General features: G+C 42.2%; 1 protein-coding gene across 1 annotated transcript in view; it reads left to right on the top strand.

Annotated features, from left to right (window-relative positions):
• The window catches only part of TMTC2 (transmembrane O-mannosyltransferase targeting cadherins 2), a 401,081-nt gene that overhangs the window by 343,569 nt on the left and 34,541 nt on the right, over window positions 1-22,971 (top strand). Inside the window, exon 11 of the mRNA XM_077471877.1 lies at window positions 12,647-12,710. Within this exon, the coding sequence (XP_077328003.1) occupies window positions 12,647-12,710 (64 nt within the window). The remainder of the gene's footprint in view (window positions 1-12,646; window positions 12,711-22,971) is intronic.

The following is a 22,971-nucleotide window of genomic DNA, read 5'->3' as shown; positions in this document are numbered from 1 at the left end:
CTCCTCTCTTTAATTGAATATGACATTCAAATGTAAAAAGGTAATTCATGGTGATTTAAATGTAGTTACCGTATATACTCGAGTATAGGCCGACCCGAATATAAGCCGAGGCCCCCAATTTACCCCCAAAAAAACTGGCAAACTTATTGACTCGTGTATAAGCCGAGGGTGAGACATGCCTGTCCATCCCTGTGTGTGTGTCCGTCCATCCCTGTGTGTCCGTCCATCCCTGTGTGTCCGTCCATCCCTGTGTGTCCGTCCATCCCTGTGTGTCCGTCCATCCATCCCTGTGTGTGTGTGTGTCCATCCATCCATCCATCCATCCCTGTGTGTGTGTGTCTCCATCCATCCATCCCTGTGTGTGTGTGTGTCTCCATCCATCCATCCATCCCTGTGTGTGTCTCCATCCGTGTGTGTGTGTGTGTGTGTGTGTGTGTGTGTGTGTGTGTGTGTGTGTGTGTGTGTGTGTCCAGCCTACCTTTGTCCCGAGCCTCCGTCCCGTGCCTTGCCTCCTTGCCTCCGTCCCGTGCCGTGACTTGCCTCCTTGCATCCGTCCCGTGTCGTGCCGTGCCTTGCCGCCGCCGTCCCGTCCCGTCCCGTGCCGTGCCTTCCCTTGCCTCCGTCCCGTGCCCTCTTCGTCGGCGGCCATTGTAAAGTTCAAAAGCTGCGCCGCCGCCTTCGCCTGTGATAGGCGGAACACTGAATTTCCCAGCAGCCTGTGTTCCGCCTATCACAGACGTCGTATCATCCTCGTCCGTAGTACGAGGATGATACGATGTCCGTGATAGGCGGAACACAGGCTGCTGGGAAATTCAGTGTTCCGCCTATCACAGGCGAAGGCGGAGCCGGAGGCGCGGCTTTTGAATAGAATGGCCGCTGTCTGTCTGCTCGACACGCTGATCGAGCGGGCAGACAGCGATGACTCGAGTATAAGCCGAGGGGGGCACTTTCAGCCTCAAAAAAGAGGCTGAAAATCTCGGCTTATACTCGAGTATATACGGTATTATGAATTCTCTATTCAATAATTATTATATTAACATTATCTAAATTGTAAAATGCTTTTGCCACTTTACTATCTGTTGACAATACTAATATATATATATATATATATATATATATATATATATATATATATATATATATATATATAATCTAGCTTAACAATGTTCAAGCACTACAATACCACATGTCCAGCAATACTCTTTCCTGGTAGCTGTATTTTAGCAATACAACTTTTTTAATTATTTATCAATGTTTTATCATTTTTAACTGGTCAGCTTTATACTTTATATATCAGGGTTGATGTACTAAAAGCAAATAGGCTGTTCAATTTGAGGGGAAGTTTCACTTTGCAAGGGCATTTTTACCAGAGCTTAGTGAATGTGGGGAAATTTCACATTGCAAAGACTATTCAATCACATGCAAAGAAAATATATATAAAAAAAACATTTGCTTGCACATAATTGAATGGTGAAAATCAGCAGAGCTTCATCTCATTCACAAAGTGAAAAAAAAGTGAAAAAAATTTCCCTTGCAACATGAACAGTCTATTTGCCTTTAGTGGATCAACAGCATTGTTTATAATGTACTGTGTATAATGCGGAGAATGAAAGATAGACAGGGACACTCAAAATGTGCAGGTGAAGAAGAGTAACGTTGGATATTAGGACCGGAAAATCACATTGTTGGAGTTACCAGAACCTATTAGAAGCCAGATGCAGCCCACCAGGCTCATTCTTAAAACTAAAATATACTTTTTTGGATTGATTGCTAATTAAACAAACCTATGCTAATTGGACAGATAGCGTTTTCATGGCCTGAACAACCATATGCTGCAGATAAATGAAATTACACTATCTCCGCTATGAATCTGGGCTAGGTATGGGTTAACTTCAAGATCCACACTGTGACTGTAGGACATAGTATGGCTACACGTTTTTTTTGTTAAATACTAGAGTATGTAATACCCATTAGTCCATTACTGTGCATTGCTTGGCAGATCAGATTTCCATAAGCAGACTGCAAATGAGACACAGTGTACCCTAATAGCTGTGGAATAATATTTCCTTTTTTTTATTTTGACATGAGTTCTGTAACAATTTTCCCTTAGAGGGGAATTCAGATGTACAAGCTTCCTTAAACATAAGCTAAGAAATTAATGAAAAACTGGACTTCATATTTCATCTTGCTACTTTGTTATCTGGGCAACATGAAAATAATGCATTATCCATCTCTAGGAGAATTATTTCCATTTCTGTGGAATATTTAACCTTCTTCTTAGAACTTTTCACGACAAAGACAGTTATTTAAGTTTACTGTAAATTGCATTAGGCTATAAAAGAGTTAGTGAATGAAGACTTAAACAGCAAACTGTAGAAAGTATTGCACTAAATAATGTTAAGGTGTTGGCTAGGGAAGTAGATTACATTTTTTTGTTCATTTGTTATTTATGAGGAGTTTTAAAATTAATCTAGCTGGGCACCAAATATGTCTCTTGCCTATATGAAGTAATAGTGTTAATAAAAGCACAGATGTAAATTACAATGCTTTTTACCAATTTTTCTTCTGACGATCACACTGCTCTAAGGTTTTTGTTTATTTAGACAGCTTGCTGTTTTTCCTAAGGTATTACAACAAATAGAACAAGTTCACTGATTGTCTTGCTTTGTTGGTTGATTTAAATGCAAATGTGTATCAGGTACATTTTGACAGCATGCACAGCACAGAAAAAAGTGGTCCATGGAGTTTCCCTTTTTTTTGACTTTTCATAACTTTGTGTATTTTTACCCAAGAATGTTTGAATCCACTTATAGTTGATTGGCTACCCATGCTGGACATCTATTCCAAGCATCAACTACTAACTTTGGTAAAATACTTTCTAAGATTAGCATTGAATGTTTTCTCCAGCTAGTTTGAGGTCAAGTCCCCATGTTCTTGATATTATCTTATTAAAAATATGGTTCTCCTGAACATTAGCCACACTTTTAATGTAGTTAAATCTGTCAATAAATCCCTTTCCCTTGTCTTCTCTTCTCAAGATTCTACATACAAGGTTTCTGAAGTTTGTCCTGATTTGTTTTATCCCCCAGACCTGTCAACATTTTTGTTGCTTATCTCTGGACTTGTTATCGGTATCTTTTTTTAGTAAGTGATGTCTCCAAAACTGGGCGTAGTATTCTAATTGAGGTCCAACTGAAGATCAATCTAGGGGCCTCCTTCCCTATGCTGGTGATCCCTCTAGTGATACACCCTAGAATTTAGTTTTGCTTTTTCCCACGGCCTAGTCGCACAGTTTTTTCATTTTGTAATCATCTGCAGTACGTTTTCCCAAACCCTTTTTCTCTGGAGTACTGGCCTACACTGTACACCTAGTATTATACTTTTCAGGGGGTTCTTTTTCCCTAAGTGCATCAAGATAGGCTTTGCCAGGTTTGTCTGAAAAGATTCGCCCTCAGTAAAGGGATGCTATGTTGGGTCCTATAAGTTGTGAGATTTCAAATAATTATTAAAGTGGTTGTTACCACAATCACATAATTCACTGCCAGCCCCTCTATTATAACTGATCATAACACACAGGGTTAATGTTTTATGAAAACAAAGCTTGTAAATACATTTTTAGAGCAATCTTCAGGCCGGTCACGTGACTTCTGGCTGGTTTCCTACTCCGATCCCTAGGTTACAGTGGAAGGGGCCAGAATCTCCCTCTGACGTCAGCCGGGGAGGTCATGGGGATCGAAGTAGGAGACCGGATGGGAGTTGCATGACCAGCCTGAAGATCGCTCTAAAAAGGCATTTATAACCTTTGTTTTCATAAAACACTAACCCTGTGTGTTGTGACTAGTTATAATAGAGGTGCTGGCAGTGACCTTTTCTAATATTTTATTTCCGCTAATTGCGGCAGGGGCGCAGAGACACAGACACAGAGCTGGCAGGGAGGGATGGAATGAAGGGGACAGAGGAGAGCTGCAGATGACGGAGGGATGTAAACTAACCACAATAGTCAGGGCTCAGCAGCCATGATTACTGTGGTCAGTACAGAGAGGGGAACACAGGAAGTGGCAGAATCAGCCAGATTCTTTACAGTTTATAGAGGGGCAGATTAAACAGCACAAGAACTGTGCTGTTTTATCTGGTATAAGCAAACAAATTCTCTTATTTGTAGGAGTGATTACATAAATTTACCTACACAGATGGTAAATGAATTGGCCTGTAGCTGATTCTACCTTGCTATCCTTTGTGGATAGACACACTATTGGCTGCCTGCTAGCTGTTTCCCCTTCAAAGAGATTGATTAAATAGATCAGTTAATTGTATAACAATTATACCTCAAAGTTTTCTTAGAACTCTGAGATGAAAACCATCAGAACCCATTGCATTAATAATCTTTAACTGAGCCCTTTCTGCTACCCTTGTCTCTAGAAATCTTGAAAATGAGCAGTCATCGCTAGAACAAATGATCCACCAACTTGTTTTTTGTTGTGTAATTTGAGAAGACTAATGTACCTAAAAAGCTTTTGTCTCCTTTCTTAATGTATTTAGCCACTTCTCCTCTTTCTGTGCTTTGGCAGCACTGATGATGTCTTGGCCTTCATTTGTCTTTTTTTCACCTTTGCTACTGTAGTGAACAATATTGTTTTTTTTCTTTTCTTAGGCCGCGTACACACGGGCGGATTGTCTGCCCAACTTAGTCCGCTGAACCGTGTTTCAGCGGACAATCCGCTCGTGTGTGGGCTTCAGCGGACTTTTTCAGCGGACAGTCTGACGGACTTTGTCTTTCGGAATTTCCGTAATTTTGTCCGCTGAAACTTGATTTTGTCCGTCCAAACTTGGTTTCAGCGGACAGTCCGCTTGTGTGTAGGCAAGTTGGACGGACTAAGTATGGCGCATGCTCAGAAAGGATTTACACGGCCGAAGGTTGCATTGCAGTGTATTGGACGTCGTTTTTCTAGTCCCGTCGTACGTGCTGTACATGTCATCGCGCAAGTTTTCAGCGGACTGTCTGTTCATCATGTGTGGTCAAGTCCGTTCATTCAAAAGTTGAACGGACTGTCTGTCGGATTGTCTGACGAACTTAGTTGGGCAGACAATCCGCCCGTGTGTACGCGGCCTTAGATTTACTCTTATTAATTTGCCTGGCATATAATCTAGTTGCCTCTAGAATGGTAGACCTTAATAGTGCCCATTGATTAAAATCCCCTCCAATTCAAACACATCAGTTATCGTTAGAACACAGATTTTCTCCCACCTCAACATCCTATAATCAGCGGTTCTCAACTCCTGTCCTCGAGACCCACTAACAGGCCAGGTTTGCAAGATAACTGAAATACATCACAGGTGATATCATTTTCTTCTCAGTAAGTGCAATATTCTAGTCTGCATCGCCCCAAGGTCGTACTTAAAATCTGGCCTGTTAGTGGGTCCTGTGGACAAGAGTTGAGAACCACTGTGATAATTAATCCATATTTGTCAGTACTAGGTCTCAGGTCTGATTCACACCTATACATTTTTAGTGCTTTTTGCATTTTGCGAATTTGCACTACAGTTCATTTAATATGGTTTCCAATGGAACACATTCTGTAGTGAAAATCTGCACAATGTAAAAGGCACTACAAGTGCATAGGTTTGAATTAGACCTAACATTACTTCTTCAGTTTAGGCTTTTTACTATTTCATGGAAACCCTATTTAGTGGCTCCATTATATGTCTGCTTCTTAGCACACTTTGAAAATTGCAGTTAATGCCCAGCATGTTGAATTTACCCATAAATAAAAACCTCTGCCTTCATTGTCATTTGTGTTATCATTGTTATTTGAGCTATCAATCGAGAAGCTATGATAATCCTTAAATCAGCCATAGAAAGAACGATTTCTTTCCACGGGTGGCAAGAAAGGAAAGCACTTGATTCCCTCATTGATGGGGGAATCCCTCCCATGGACCTATTGTGTTCTCCTGGAACGGGGGGGGGGGGGCTTGAGAAAGCCATCCATGCCTTGAAAACAGTGATTACTGCTAGCAGCTATAACTTTATATATATATATATATATATATATATATATATATAGGGACAATGTGCATCCACAACCACACAGACTGAGGCCTTACCAGCTAGATAAGCTGTGGAAGCTTGTGGTCTATACCCAGCCAGGGCCTTTAGATCCTCCTGGCACCTCCAGTGGCCAGTCAAGCCAGGTGTTCCTGCAGGTTTAATGGAATTCAACACTCCAATGAGCAGCCATGAATATAACGTCAGTGGGTGAGTTTTAACCCATAGAGAAAAAACAGGGCTCCATAGCTAAACCAGAAGGTTTTTAATAGTAAAAGATTCCACTATAGATGAGCTTAAAACAGTTTCCATAAAAGTAGATTGTGCTGGCCGGCAAATGGTATGAACACGCCAGTGCAAATGGAGCGTGAGACGTGGTGACGTCAGCAAGTCGCTTCTCTCTATGCATTTCGTCATTAGGCGGACGTCATCTCGGGGGACTGTCGGAATTAAAACCCCTTGATGGAATGTGGTTGGTGACTGCCTGATGTCACCTCACTGTATACAGTAATACCTCATGACCTTGGCTTAAATGCCATTAGATAATTTTTTGAGCGTGATTCTAATTTACCTGAAATAAAAATTGCTTTCATCATGGAACTGTTGGAGTACGCTGCTACCCACAATTTTTTGGGGTTTGATGGCCATTTTTTTTCCAGGATAGGGGTATTGCCATGGGGGCTAAGTACGCCCCAAGTTTGGCGAACCTATTCATGGCGCAATGGGAGGAGGATGTCATCTATGCCCAGCCAAGACCGGAAGTGATCTTGTGGGCTCGTTGCATAGATGACATCCTCCTCCTATGGGATGGAGAAGAGTCTGCCCTCTGTGACTTTGGGTACACTAAATGAAAACAGTAGAGGTATCCATCTTAATTATGAGGCCAGCCATGAGAAAATAAACTTCTTAGATCTCACCATGTCTGTCAGTGAAGATAATTTTGTCACATCAACTTATTTCAAATCCACTGATAGAATTTCTTATATCCCCACTGATAGCTGTCACCATGCCTCTTGGCTGGGGTCCATATCTAAGAGCCAATATTTAGTGTTAAAAAACAATTGCACTGAACATAAAGTTTTTTTCTGGCTCAGGCAGATATTATCACTCAGAGATTTGTTGAAAAAGGATATTCTTTAAAAACCCTAACTAACACCTTGAACTGTGTCAAACAGATAGATAGGGCAGATCTTTTAAACAAGAGGCCTCCACGCCATGAGGGAACTAATGTGTTCATAAACCCTTTTATTAAAAAAATTTCTACACCGCATCAAAACATAAAGCATATAGTCAACAAACACTGGCACTTGAAAAATAATAGTATATTAAATAATCTTTTGCTAACTAGACCACAGGTTATGTTTAGGGGTGCTCCATCTTTAAGGGATAAATTGGCTCCCAATATTTTGAATCCCTCGACTGATAAGCCAAGTTTTTTTTCCAACCTCACGGGTTACTATCAGTGTAGGAAGTGTCAAGCTTGCTCTTTAAATTGGTGTAAAGCCAAAAGAACCACCAGTTTTGTTTCCAGTTGTACTTCTAAAACATTTAAGATTAAACCTTTCATCACTTGATCCACTGTAGGGGGTCGTCTGCATGCTGCAGTGCCCTTGTGGACTGCAGTATGGGGGCAGGACTAAACACCCACTCCAAGTGTGTCTAAATGAACACATTGGTAATATCTGGAGAGGTTTTACTAAACATTCCGTGTCTAAACACTATCTTATGGCTCATAATAGCGATCCGAGCAACACTTTTTTTTTAGGGATTGACAAGTATCATCCTCATTGGAGGGGTAATTCCCTTGTTAGGGGCATCTCTAAATCCGAGATGTCTTGGGTGCATAGGATTAAATGCTATACTCCTTTTGCTCTTAACATTGATGTAGATATCAATTCTTTTAGATAATTCAGGGATTTGTATATAATATTTATCTATTTATATGGATTTCATTTTTGTTTGTTTTTGTTTTTCATTATGCCTTTATTATGTTTTTTAATATGTGAACTCGATCTGACCTTTTGTATGGCATTTATCGAGTCAGTTTGGCACTTAATTGGTGCCTATTATTTACATCTTGGCGTTTAAGCACAGTATAGCATATACCTTTATCGGTATGTACTGGATTTATTGGGTCGCCAATTTCATAATTGGATGCTTATCTCTTGTTTGTACAGCATTTGTCATGTCTTATAAGATATTGTCTGCCATTCAGTATGTGGATATGACAGCAGAGCATATCAGGGAATTTGCATTTACCTTTATCCATCTAAGTTGGGTGCCCATGCTGGTTGTTTTATTTGTGGGTTAATGGCATGGATAATTTATTTTAATTACACTGTGGGCCACTGATTGTGTGCCTGCTTATTTTGAAACGCTGTGTTGCTGGCCTGTTGATATGGCTGGTCTTGCTTTGCACTGTTTTAAAATTCTTTTTCCCTTGATTGATACGGCGCCATGGGCTTCCTAGCCAGTTTGGCGCCACTAGCGGCTTTGCCTTTTTTTTGCCCTTCGTTTTTTCCCTTTACCAATATGGCATCATTGGTCTCAGCTATTTGACGTTCAGATGGAGGCTTGACTATTACTACTTATAGCGGTACATTAGTACGCTGCCCGTGCCCCGAGACGACATCCTAGTGATGAAATGTGTAGGGAGGAGCGACGTGCTGACATCATCACTCTGTTCTCACACTCCGTTTGCACAGGCGTGTTTGTACCATTTGCTGGCCGGCACAATCTACTTTTATGGAAACCGTTTTTAGCTTGTCTGTTTGTAGCGGAATTTTTTACTATTAAAAACCATCTGGTTTTACCTATGGAGCCCTTTCAGTTTTTTTCTCTATGGGCTAAAACTCCCCCACTGACGCTATATTCATGGCTGCTTGTTGGAGTGTTGAATTAAACCTGCAGGAACACCTGGCTTGACTGGCCACTGGAGGTGCCGGGGAGGATCTAAAGGCCCTGGACAGGTATAGGGCACAAGCTTCCACAGCATGTCTAGCTGGTAAGCCTTCAGTCTGTGTGGTGGGGGATGTATAATGTCCCTATATATAGAAGATCCCTCACAGAGTGTTCCTAACCCTCATTCCACATTGGAAGACTCCATGGAAGAGACATATATACATTTAAGGATTTTTCTTTTTTAATTTTATGAGTTAATTTTTACTTTGTATTTTTATATCACTCATTTATCATCTTGAATTATAATTTTTTCAATAAGTCACATATGTGTTTTTTTTACTGGATCACATCCACTTGCATTGCTTTGTTTGTAGGTCAAGTTTTAATCATTACACATATATATATATATATATATATATATATATATATATATATATATATATATTTGACTGATTAATATTTGTTCACTATACTGTGTGATGTGATATATATTTTTTCTCGTTATTAGTGCAGCTCTTTTTTCTTTCTTTCTGTTTTGGTGTGTATTTCACTTTAGAATTGCATTTTTTTTCTTAATTCAGGCATACTAGCGCAGTTTCTAGAACACATTTGTTGTTGTACCCAGAAACAATACTGCGCATTTTGCTTTTCTTGTCCTACCTAAAACACACTGACACTAATCAAAAGAAATTCCTGCCTAAAATATACTGACCCTGACCTTTGACCCTTAAGCCGCGTACACACGTAGCCGTCTGTCCGACGTACTTAGTATGGCGGATGTCCGCCAGACTGTCCGTCGGAATTTCCGAACGGGCTACTTGCCCACACACGGCACTTTTTCAGCAGACTAATACAGCGTACTAAGTCTGCCGTACTATCCGCCGTACTTTCAAAATGAACGGACTCGCCCACTCAGGCGGAGGAAAGTCCGCTCATTTCGAGCACGTCTCCAGGTAGGCGGGGCCCGCGAAGGAGACGTCGCTGGCCCCGCCGCCTGGTATGGACTTAAAGGGGAACCCCCAACGCCGAAAAAAATCGGCGTGGGGGTCCCCCCCAAGTCCACAACAGACCCTTGTCCGAGCACGCTACCCGGCCGGCCAGGAAAGGGGGGTGAGCGAGCGCCCCCCCTCCTGAGCCGTACCAGGCCGCGTGCCCTCAACAACGGAAGGCGGCGGCGGCGACAGAAGACCAGGCCACCGCCTGTAAAAGAGCTATAAGAAGGCGCGGTGGCCCGGCAGAAGAACCGAAGAGGGGGACAAGACCCCAGAAGTCGGGAGAAGAGGCCGGGGGCGAGGAAGAAAGCCGGACTCCTCCGCTAGCAAAAGAGCTACAAGAAGATAGCGGAGGAGTCTGGCGAGAAGACCCCCGAAGACGGAAGACCCCCGGAGCTGTGCAATAAAGTATTTTATCTCGTGTGTTATGTTTTTTTTGTACTTTATTTTACAGGTGAATGGGTAGGGGTACATTGTACCCCATACTCATTCACATAGGGTGGGGGGCCGGTATCCGGGGGCCCCCTTATTAAAGGGGGCTCCCGGATTCCGATAAGCCCCCCGCCCGCAGACCCCGACAACCAACGGCCAGGGTTGTCGGGAAGAGGCCCTTGTCCTCATCAACATGGGGACAAGGTGCTTTGGGGTGGGGGGGCCGCGCGGGCCCCCTTCCCCAAGGCACCCCCCCCCATGTTGAGGGCACGCGGCCTGGTACGGCTCAGGAGGGGGGGGGCGCTCGCTCGCCCCCCTTTCCTGGCCGGCCGGGTAGCGTGCTCGGACAAGGGTCTGTTGTGGACTTTGGGGGACCCCACGCCAATTTTTTTCGTCGTTGGGGTTCCCCTTTAAGTCCATACCAGGCGGCGGGGCCAGCGACGTCTCCTTCGCGGGCCCCGCCTACCTGGAGACCCGCTCGAAATGAGCGGACTTTTCTCCGGGCGGGAAAAGTCCGCTCATTTCAAAAGTACGGCGGACTGGCACACACACGGCCGGATTGTCCGCCGAAATGCGAGTACGGCGGGCAGATTGGTGTGCAACACGGCATTCTAAGTCCGCCGTACTTTCGGGTCAAAAAAGTATGCCGGAGGCTACACACGGGGGGATTGTTTGGCGGACTTGAGTTTGCCGGACTTTTCCACCGGATTGTTTGATCGTGTGTACGCGGCATTACTTGACCCAAACGCTAACCCTGGCAATGACCTAGGTCAAACTTTGATCCTACAGTAGGTATTTTATCATTTATGTATTTATTTTACACACAATTATTTTTTCTCTCTCCTTCTCTCTCTGTAAGAGAAACACAGGGGCGGAATTCACAGTGTCTGGTCACTGTGGTAGCCACTCAGAGGCTAACACAGCGATCAGGTGACCTGGAATCAGGAGTTCTGGGTCCCAATTGTTAGTCCGGGGGTCTCCCAGCACAAAGGTAGATACGCAAATATGCAGCCCCACGGCAAAAAGCCATGGGGCCTCATATTTGTATTACATTAGCATCAAGGGATCAAAATGTGCATCCTATTTATTTATCTCCTGACAATAGCACCAGGAAAACACCCAATGTTTTTTGACGCTTCCACAATCATTTTCTGCTTGAAAATCTCTAACCTGTTGGATTCCTCTTTGCCCAAAAAAAAAAATGATGTACAAAATTGTTAGTAGGGTTATGTAAAAGCAAGATTTCTATCCTTCAAAACAAATGCATGTGTGATGTTTGTTTTGTTTTGGTGTATTTACTGAATTGTATTAATTGTATACATTTTCTTTATTATTTTACCCAACATTTTTTTTTTTTTTTTTTCAAATGCTTAAAATGTAATTCTGAGTTTTATTCCCCTTTAAGTCAAAGCAAAAAGGAATGCAAATGTGTTTTAAAATAGTTTTTCTTTTATAATAACAAATCACTGGTAACATTAGGATCACAAATGGCAGACCTGAGTATTATTTTTCAGCATTTGTTGGACTAAAGCTTGGATGAAATGAGCTCTGGATTATTCCCTGTGGAGCTTTTATCTGTTGCTTTGTATACACAGAACTATATTTAATTCTCCTAAAGGACACTTCTGACGAAGTTTTCTAGGAAGTGTCTGGGTATATGTGGATCACAGCATTTTTATATGGGCCATTGTTTGAATCATTTGACACATTAAATGTTTATACTTATACTTTTCTAGTCTTTTTTTTTACATTCATGCCAAGGGTCTCTTATTCCAGAATGTTCTAGCTTCTACTCTTCATTTATGAAAATATAAAAGTTTAAATTATAAAAAAAAGATTAAGGCTAATGTCACACTTGTATCTCTGTTGCAGGCAAAAATGCACTAGCGACAGAAAGGCTATAGAGGGAAAAAAACACTCTGCAAGGGAGTGAATCCCTTGTCTGTCGGAACAGCAATATGTTGCACCATATCTAGCTGACATACTTCAGAATTTGCTATTGAGGAAGCTACACCTTGCTGTTCCATCCAGCAAAGTAATGATGCATTTTTTGTTTTGTTTTGTTTTTTCTTTGGTGGAGTTTATTTTTTCCCTTTTTCTAGTGATCCTGTGGCTAATTATTAAAAAGTTTGAGTGGGATTTGGCCCAAGCAGATGGCACAGAAAATACACCATGATTTTATCACATCTGTCAGTTTATCTGTACACTGCAGTTTCTGGGTTAAGTATATTACATTAATTAATTAACTTTGTCTTAACGTTTTCTTTTTTCGATTTAGGCAAGCCAGTCTAAATGAAGCAGCAGAATATTACTACAAAATGGCAGCAGAACTGAGACCCAATGTAAGTGTATTGGATATTGTTACTTAATATTATTAACCGAATAAATGCTGCAGAATTTAACACAGAACCTGTTTTTGCTTCCATTAGGAACCTGCACTTTAGCTTGCAGATATATGAACATGTCTGTTTTATAATTTGAAAATGTAACTTTTCTAATCAGTCAGGTTCAAGAAATTAGCTGTCTGGGGCACAGTATCAAGCAAAGTATAGCCAAACAAGAGAAAAATAGTGGTGTTAATTGAATCGAATCCATGGATTGTTTTAATGAGAATTTTAGGTAAAATTTGTTTTTGCTTCAGAAAAGGGTCCCGCCTAGCCTATAGCAAAATGATGGCTGGGCAGTGGCTCTCTCATCCTGACTGGACATCATATGACACCCAGCAGAACAAGCTGCTCGGTAGTGCAGTGTGTCGCTCTGATCAGAGTAAAGAGCCTATGATGTAGGCTCTTTACCATGTGAACAGCTGTGTCCAATCACAGCTGATCACAGCGTTACCAGGAAGTGGCGGTTATCTGCATTCCTCTATTCACTGCTGACAGGGCATGAGTGGAGGATGTCAGTGCAGTGATTATCAGTGATGCCAATCAGTGCCCATCAGTAATGCCTGTCAGTGCTCAGCATCTAATGGGTGATAAAAAAGAAAAACGGCAACAGCTCCAGAATAATGGTAAGTATTTCTATCAAAAGCTGATTTTTATTTTAGCTCTTAACTGGCTTTTGGTTAGGTTCTGCTTTTAACTTTGCAGTACAGTTGTGATGTGTTTTCTTTTGATACCTTGTATCTGGGTGACTTACAGGACAGCAAGATCTTTAAAGGAGAATCTTCAAAGGGTAATCTCACAATGATATATACATTAGCTGTACAGAATTCTATATTCCACTCTTTTACTCTGATCAGTTGGTTTGAAATACCTCAAGTTTAGGGCACTTTTCCTGCTAGCTGATGATGAGCCGAATGTACCTGAATTCAGTTTGAGGCAGATTCGGCAAGCATTAACCACTCACAGACCGGAAGATTTTCCCTCTTAATGACCAGGCTGTTTTTTTTGCGATACGACCCCAAAAATTGGCATAATTTTTTCCCACAAATAGTTTTCTTTTGGTGGTATTTCAAAACCTCTGTGGTTTTTATTTTTTTGCGCTATAAACAAAATACAGCCGATTTTGAAAAAAAAATTTTTTTACTTTTTTCTATAATATCTCCCCCAAAAATGTAAAAAAATAAAAATAAAATGTCTTTATCAGTTTAGGCCAATATGTATTCTTCTACATATTTTTGGTAAAAAAAAAATCGCAGTAAGCACATATTGATTGGCTTGCACAAAAGATATAGTGTCTACAAAATAGAGAATAGATTTATTGCATTTTTATTATTTGTTTCACTAGTAATGGCGGCAATCTGTGATTTTTAGTGGGACTGCGACATTGCAGCAGACATGTCGGACTTTTCTTTCCCTTTTTTGGGACTATTGACATTCATACATCGATCGGTGGTATAAAATGCACTGATTACTGTGTAAATATCACTGGCAGGGAAGGGGTTAACACCAGGGGGCAATCAAGGGGTTAAATGTGTTCCCTGGGAGGTGTTTCTAACTGGGGGGATGGGACTGACTGGAGTAGGAGAGAGATTGCTGTTCCTAATCACTAGTATTACATTGACAGATTGCCATTCTGGCTCTTTCCCACGATCGCGGGTGGCTGGAGGACATCGCGGCCGCTGGCCATGCGCTTTAGGTCCCCCGCAATGCAGTGGGCATGCAACTGCTGTGGCTCTTAAAGGAGCCATCTTACAGCTAAGGCGATTTGCAGGAAAGAGCCAACCTACCGCAGTATGGCAGTGGCTGGTCGGCAAGTGGTTAAAATTCAAGTGCTAAAACCAAACCCCATTGAAGTCACTTGTAGCCAAATGGTGAGAAAAAAATATATAAATATATATATATATATATCTATTCTAGGCTAAAGGGAAATGTCAAATAAATGAGCTGATCTGCCCTAGAGAACATGTACCAAAGCAAAAATAAAAAGTTTTAAATGTTGTTTATCCAGGAGCAGCAAATTTAGTAATGTTTAAAGGACACCATTAACCACTTCCCGACCGCCGCACGACGATGTACGTCGACAGAATGGCACGGGCAGGCATAAGGGCGTACATGTACGTCCCTGCCTTCCCGCTGGTCGGGGGCCCGATCGGGCCCCCGCCCGGTGCCTGCGGCGGTCGGTATTCGTTCGGGAGCGATCCCGGACGAGGGGGCGGCCATTCATTCATGGCCACCCCCTCGCGATCGCTCCCGACGAATAGAAATCGTTCGTGACATCACTTCCTCTCCTGTAATGTAAACACAGGAGAGGAAGTGATGTAATCTCTCCTCCGTGTTGGTATTTTTCGTTCCGACACCGAGGAGAGAGGATCGGTGAGTTGCACCAACACGACACTACACAGTAGAACATGCCAGGCACACTCACACCCCCCCCCCCCGATCACCCCCCCCCAATTACCCCTGCCCCCCAGTCACAGTGACACCAATGTCATTTTTTTTATTTGCATTGGTGTCATTTGTGACTGTAATAACTGTTAGGGCAGTTAGGGTTAGCCCCCTTTAGTTCTAATGTACCCCCCTAACCCCCCCCAATAAAGGTTTAACCCCATGATCACCCCCCGTCGCCAGTGTCACTAAGGCTGGGTTCACATTGCAGCGGTTTATGAGAACGAATGTGATTCGCACCACACTGCAGTGCAAATCACATCCGATCTCTGTGCGATTCGAGTTCAACCATACAGATAGTATGGCTGAATTCGCATCGCACCCGCCGCAAATTCGCACGGGACCCTTTTTTTGGCCCGCAGCAGAATCTGATCGCATGGGTGTTCAAACCATGCGATCCGAGTTTGCAGATCGCACTGCGATATGCGAACTGATCTGGGGGTGTCATTAACATTTCACTGACACTCCCAGCAGTTCGCATAGGGCAGTGTGAACTGCCGCCGGGAGGCATGCGATGCGGGAACCCGCCGCGGATTCGTGGCGTTCCCGCATCGCTCCAGTGTGAACCCAGCCTAATAAGCGATCATTTTTCTGATCGCTGTATTAGTGTCACAGGTGACGCTAGTTAGGCAGGTAGGTATTTAGGTTCGCCGCAGCTTTTTATAGCGCCAGGGACCCCCATATACTACCGCATAAAGCCCCCTGATTGCCCCCTAGTTAACCCTTTCACCAGTGATCACCATATAACTGTTACAGGTGACGCTGGTTGGTTAGTTATTTTTTTATAGTTTCAGGGCACCCGCCATTTATTACCTAATAAAGGTTTAACCCCCTGATCACCCGGCGGGTGTCATTTGTGACTGTAATAACTGTTAGGGCAGTTAGGGTTAGCCCCCTTTAGTTCTAAGGTACCCCCCTAACCCCCCCAATAAAGGTTTAACCCCGTGATCACCCCCCGTCGCCAGTGTCACTAAGGCTGGGTTCACATTGCAGCGGTTTATGAGAACGGATGTGATTCGCACCGCACTGCAGTGCAAATCACATCCGATCTCTGTGCGATTCGAGTTCAGCCATACAGATAGTATGGCTGAATTCGCGCCGCACCCGCCGCAAACTCGCACGGGACCCTTTTTTTGGTCCGCAGCAGAATCGGATCGCATGGGTGTTCACACCATGCGATCCAAGTTTGCAGATCGCACTGCGATATGCGAACTGATCTGGGGGTGTCATTAACATTTCACTGACACTCCCAGCAGTTCGCATAGGGCAGTGTGAACTGCCGCCGGGAGGCATGCGATGCGGGAACCCGCCGCGGATTCGTGGCGTTCCCGCATCGCTCCAGTGTGAACCCAGCCTAATAAGCGATCGTTTTTCTGATCGCTGTATTAGTGTCACAGGTGACGCTAGTTAGGCAGGTAGGTATTTAGGTTCGCCGCAGCTTTTTATAGCGCCAGGGACCCCCATATACTACCGCATAAAGCCCCCTGATTGCCCCCTAGTTAACCCTTTCACCAGTGATCACCATATAACTGTTACAGGTGACGCTGGTTGGTTAGTTATTTTTTTATAGTTTCAGGGCACCCGCCATTTATTACCTAGTCTCACTAGTGTACCCCTAAATTTAGGGGTGTCTACTTTCCAAAATGGGGTCATTTGGGGGGGGGTTGTGCCATCTTGGCATTTTATGGCCTTCAAAACTGTAACGCCCTTAGAAAGCCTGAAGGCGGTGCTTGGTTTTCGGGGCCCCGTACGCGGCTAGGCTCCCAAAAAGTCCCACATATGTGGTATCCCCGTACTCAGGAGAAGCAGCAGAATTTCAAAATTTGCGGTCTTTTTACGTTTATATCGCAAAAAATAAAAATCGCAGAGGCAATCAAATACCATCAAAAGAAAGCTCTATTTGTGGGAAGAAAAGGACGCAAATTTTGTTTGGGTACAACATTGCATGACCGCGCAATTACCAGTTAAAGCAGCGCAGTGCCAAATTGTAAAAAGACCTCTGGTCATTGACCAGCAAAATGGTCCGGCCTGAAAGTGGTTAAAATTACAGAGTTCCTTTAAATAGTCTATGCCTAGGGGTACAACCTGGTATCCCCAGAAGTGGTGCATTTGTTCAATGTATACTAAACTAAAACTGACATTTACAAGGAGTGACAGTGCTGGGCCATACCACTGTGGGGAAAGAAAAAGTAAAAAACACAGGATTCTCATGAATATAGATTGAGGGACTCCAACATGGTTGGTTTAAGTGAAGACAATTGGTCTTTTAGTCTTCTCTGGGTTTTGTAATTCCCAGTTTGGGGTCTGTAGTCCAGAGACTGCAAAGGGTCTTGGGAGGGACAAAGCCTCTAACCCTGTGCCAGGGGGACTGCACTGATAATCATGTGTCCAGAGACCAGCAGGCTGTTTGTGCAGGTGTGCATAGCCCTTATATTCAAGGCCATACAGTAGTTTAGAGCTCCACCCAAGAGATGGGAGGTTCCGTTCCGGGGCCAGTGCAGAGAGAGCTATGACAAAGGTGTAGATGTTGCACCAGGAGCACAGCTTTGCTGTAACCTGATCTGAGGAACTAACCAAAGGGCCTAAGCTTGAGGCCTGAACAGTTGCTGCCAGAGTGAGCCAGCAAGCTAAAGTGCCTTTTCTTCATGTTTGAAGTGATGTTAGAAACTCCTGCAAGGGTAACCTTTCATTTTGTGAGCCTTAGGCAGAATTTCGTTCCAGGAGCGAACTCACTGGAAATATACTACACTTGTATAGAAGTGGAAAAAAAAAAAAAAAAATTATTTTATTTTAATAGTTGCCTTATAAAATTGTGTTAGATACCAATATGTTGCTCCAAATTGCCATGATGGATTAAATTTCATGTTTCACAGTTATCTCGCTTTCTCGGGATATATATACAGGATATATATTCTAAATTTTACATTGGGAAACCATATAAATACAGCAATTATCCAGTGAAAAAACTGAGCGAAAGCAGCAAATAGACACATGGGGGGGGGGGGCGCATAATAAACCTTCCCCCATGGTAATTGGGAAGGTTCAAGATGTGGGTGGGGGGGGCAATAAATAGACATGGACATGACCTATCTTTAAGCTAATACAAAAATAATCCAAGGGTTAACCTCCACACCATAGAAAAGAGGATGAGCTGACATTGATATATATCATTTAAGACCATAAAAGACCATAAAATATGATCTAAAAACATAATAATATAAATAATCATCATACATCCTCATAATAATCAAAATGAATGAAAAGAGAGCCCCACAAATAACTATACAACGGAGTGAACCTATCCAAGGGAAATTGAGGAAATCACATTCCATATACCAGAAAAAACATCTGTAAAAGAACAACCCCAACAAATGATGTATTGTGATGTTCACTTTTACTATGGGGGTCTTTTTTTTATTGATTTTTAGGGAGGGGGGAATACAATTAATACCTGGCAAGCACAGGAGGAATTGCTGTATATGGTGAGTGTGTAGATTTGACGGTCTGTGGTTTGTGGTGTTTTTTTTTATGGGGGGGGCTTTTTTAATTTGTTATGGTTGGTTTGTTTTACAGGTACTTTTCTGGGTGTTGCATGTGGATTTTCTCATTTCCCCTTGAGTAGGTTCCCAAGGGAAATTTTCCCCCCGTCTACATACCCACAGGTTGGACCCTCCATTATCATGGGAAAAGGCTTAGAATGTCTGGGTTTTTTGTTGTTGTTTTTTTTTACTGGATATTTGTTGTCTATTCTTTATGGTTTCCTGATGTATAATTTTGGATAAATTGTATATTCATATGTTGTAACTACCTTTGTAGATAGCTGCTGGTTACACACATAAGTGGGTGGATCCCGAGGAAGCGAGATTACTGCGAAACACGTTAATGCCTTAAAAGCAATTACAAGAAGGTTCTACCTATAATATTTTGGGAGTCATATATTTGTGACTTCATAATCAGAATAATGTTTCCTGTTGATTAATGTATGTTTGAGGTTAGGTGTTTGTTTGAAAACTAGCATTAGGGGTTGTTGGTATATTTCTTTCAGCATTTCATCCTTTGTTATGATGAGTTGCAAATCGTTGGTTATGTTTTCTATCCCTTCTAGTCCTGGATTATATGTGGTTACTAAAGATACACAATTATTTGTGTTTTTTCTTTCTCTTTATATTGTAGGAGATTTTCTCTTAGGCCGCGTACACACGGGCGGACTGTTCGCCCAACTTTGTCCGCTGAACAGTGTTTGGGCGGACAGTCCGCTCGTGTGTGGGCTTTCAGCGGACAGTTTCAGCGGACAGTTTGACGAACAAGGTTTTACGGAATTTCCGAAAAACTGTCCGCTGAAACCTTGTTTCAGCGAACAGTCCGCTCGTGTGTAGGCTTGTTCGTCAAACTAAGTTCCGCGCATGCTCAGAAAGGATTTACACGCCGAAAGTTATAATGCAGTGTATAGGACGTCGTATTTTTCGTCCCGTCGTACGTGCCATTCACGTCATCGTGCACGGTTTCAGCAAACTGTTCGTTCGTCGTGTGTGGCCATGTCAGTCCATGCTAATTTTGAGCGGACTGTTTGCCGAAACTGTTTGACGGACAAAGTTGGGCGAACAGTCCGCGCGTGTGTACGCGGCCTTAGTGTTTTCAGGGCTGTGTTTATGCTTGTATTGATGGCTTTGTCCTTTTAACCTTTCTTATGGAACGAGTCTGTTAGTATTGTAGATGCTAGATGTTTATTTCTGTTTCGGAGTCCAAGCAAATTCAGTGTTATCTAATGGCTTGGCTGTGTATAATGGCCTGTTTGGTATACTGGGGGTGGAAGCTGGAACTGTGGCAATAGTTGCATCTATCAGTGGGTTTCCTGTATATTGAGGTATGCAGCTTGTCATCCCCGATGCAGAGAAATGGAGGAGGTTTTGGCTAAGGAGGAGGACCCAAAAAGTCTCTAATCATATAAAGATTCAAATTGTAATTTTTAAAATAAAACCTGCGCAAAATCCAACAAAAATCACTAATTAAATAAATAGCATCTAATGAGCTGCACGTCTTAAAGCCAAACAAAGCTCCGTACAAAGTTTTAGAAAAGGACTGCGTGCTAAAAAAAAAAATCCATAATGGCTGAAAATATGCATACAAAAACAACCTCCACAAACATATACAGTATCTCACAAAAGTGAGTACACCCATCACATTTTTGTAAATATTTTATTATGTTTCATGTGACAACACTGAAGAAATTACACTTTGCTACAATGTAAAGTAGGGAGTGTACAGCTTGTATGACAGTGTAAATTTGCTATCCTCTCAAAATAACTCAACACACAGCCATTAATGTCTAAACCACTGGCAAAAAAAGTGAGTACACCCCTAAGTGAAACTGTCTGAATTTTGCTCAATTAGCCATTTTCCCTCCCTGATGTCATGTGACTCATTAGGGTTACAATGTCTCAGGTGTGGAATATATGTTAGTAACTCTGGTCCCCCACCAGAGAAACATCACACAGAAAGGGAGCAGGTGGACTTTTGCGGTGCAGAATTTGTAGAAGAATCATGAATAACAATATAAAAGAATTTATATATTTGAGAAAGTTAAAGTGGTTGTAAACCCTTACAAACTACTTTGACCTACAGGTAAGCCTAGATTAAGGCTTTCCTGTAGGTCCAAGAAATATCTCCTAAACCTACACTGTTTGGGAGATATTTGCCAAAAGACAGGCACTGCTGTCTACGGCGCATGCTCCGTAGACAGCGGCGCGCAGGCGCACTGAGTGCTTCCCTGTCAACGTCGATATGCTGCTTCATCGAATGACAGCGGCGGAGCAGCGAGACCCACCAAGAAGATGGATGCTCCGGACTACAGGGGACAGCAGTGACTTCGCTGGCTCCTGTGTCAGGTAAATGACACATAATGGACTACTATGCGGTGCATAGTAGTCCATTATGCTTTACCTTTGCAGGAAATCAAAGAGGAAGTAAACCCATCAGGGTTTACTTCCTCTTTAATAAGTACATAAAAAACACATGTACAGAAATGGTAGCTGATAGAGGTGGTGAAGTATTTTGAATAGTTTTGCTTTTATAGCTTCCTCAGGAAATACAGACATCTACAAAATATATAGTGACAATTAGATACATCTATAATTGCATGTACAAAATGTATAAAAATGTATAAAAAGAAGGGGGGAGGTGCCTAGGTAAGGGGATGTATATATAATGTAGAGAAATCTTACCAACCGCATAGTAGCCCATTAAAGTACTCAGGTACCGCAATTGTCTCAACCGGCGACTGGGGGTGGTAAACTGGCCACAAACAGGCCAAAGTCTAGATAAGAATATAAAACATTTGCTCTATGAAAGGCTAGCGATGGTACATGGGATTAAATAAGGTTGTAGATAACCACCACCCAGGTGAGTAATGTGATGTAACCAAAGTGAGTAAAAATGAGGGTGCATGTAAAAAGGTGAGTGAAAATTTAACACGTGCTGGCTAAATGTGTTAAATTGTGTTGTGTTGATTTTCACTCACCTTTTTCCAGTGCAGACCCCCCTTGTCAGGAGAGCAGCCAATTGGCTCTCCTCTACTTACTTCTGTCAGCGTGAGTAGAGGAAATGTGGATACACAGCTTTTCCTGTTTACACTGTGATCAGCTGTGATTGGACACAGCTAATCTTGTGGTAAAGAGCCTCCATCTGATAGCATCCCTACCTCCTAGATTGGGGATGGGGATTGACACACCACACCACCGATCACTGGACTCCCCCACGGGTGTGCACTAGCTTGTTATCCTGCTGGAGGTCATATGACACCCAGTCAGGATAATTGAACCACTTCCCTGCTATATTCTGCTATAGGCTGGGCAGGAAGTGGTTAATTTACTTTTTTTTTACATTGTTGCTTTAATTTTTTCTTCAATAACTTTATTGCTATCACAACAGGCTGCCCTCTTTCCAGCCCCATAAAAGTTATTGGGCAGCTGCAGAGCTGCTTGGATCCCTTTTTATGTAAAATCCAATCGCCGGCTGAAAATTGTGATACCAGGATCATGTCTGCAGCCCTGATCCTGCTTCCATCTGAGGCAATATATCTGAACTAAGGGTTGAAAGCTGCTAAGGTTTTTAGTGGTGTCTAGGTCTTCACTACGGTGATCTCTTCATCTTCTGTTTGGTCACAGCACCAAAAGACGAATTCATGTGAAATCTTGCAAACAAGAACAAAAATATGAAGACATTTTCCCCACTCTACCCTAGACAACAAAGCTGGAGTTTAGCTATAACTTATTCATTCAAGTGGCAGAAGGAGAAAGAAATGTCATGTGGAGGAATGTCTTAAAATGTTGGCCAGATGCTCAACTGAGAGTTCAGAGTATTGGTTTGCATACAAAGCGGAATATTTGCTGCTTAAAAAAGTATAATAGAACTTTTGTCAAAGGGATCAATGAGGTGCAGTAAAGGGAAAGGCTGCTTAAGAATAATTTTGAATGACATTTTACTTAATCTTTCTGTAAATGTTTGTGATAAAAATAGTTGCATTGTTTAGGATGTTTTTATTTATCTTTTTACAAATTTATTTTATCTCATTATTTCTGGATTTACTTTTTTGGCTTTCAAATGCAACTACTCATAAAATATCCTTCTCCTTTTTTTCCCTTTTAAGTCAAAGCAATAAGGAATACAAATTAGCTTTGAAATAGTTTTCTTATATTATAACAAATCATTGGTAACGTTAGGTTCACAAACAGCAGACCTAAGTATTATTTTTCAGCATTTGTTGGAATACAGCTTG

The sequence above is a fragment of the Lithobates pipiens genome, unplaced genomic scaffold, assembly GCF_037356315.1.
Source record: "Lithobates pipiens isolate NorthernLeopardFrog02 unplaced genomic scaffold, aLitPip1_a1.2 Scaffold_8, whole genome shotgun sequence".
Lineage (NCBI taxonomy): Eukaryota > Metazoa > Chordata > Amphibia > Anura > Ranidae > Lithobates > Lithobates pipiens.
Note: the sequence above shows the minus strand (reverse complement) of the source record. Positions and strands in the feature narration are given on the sequence as shown.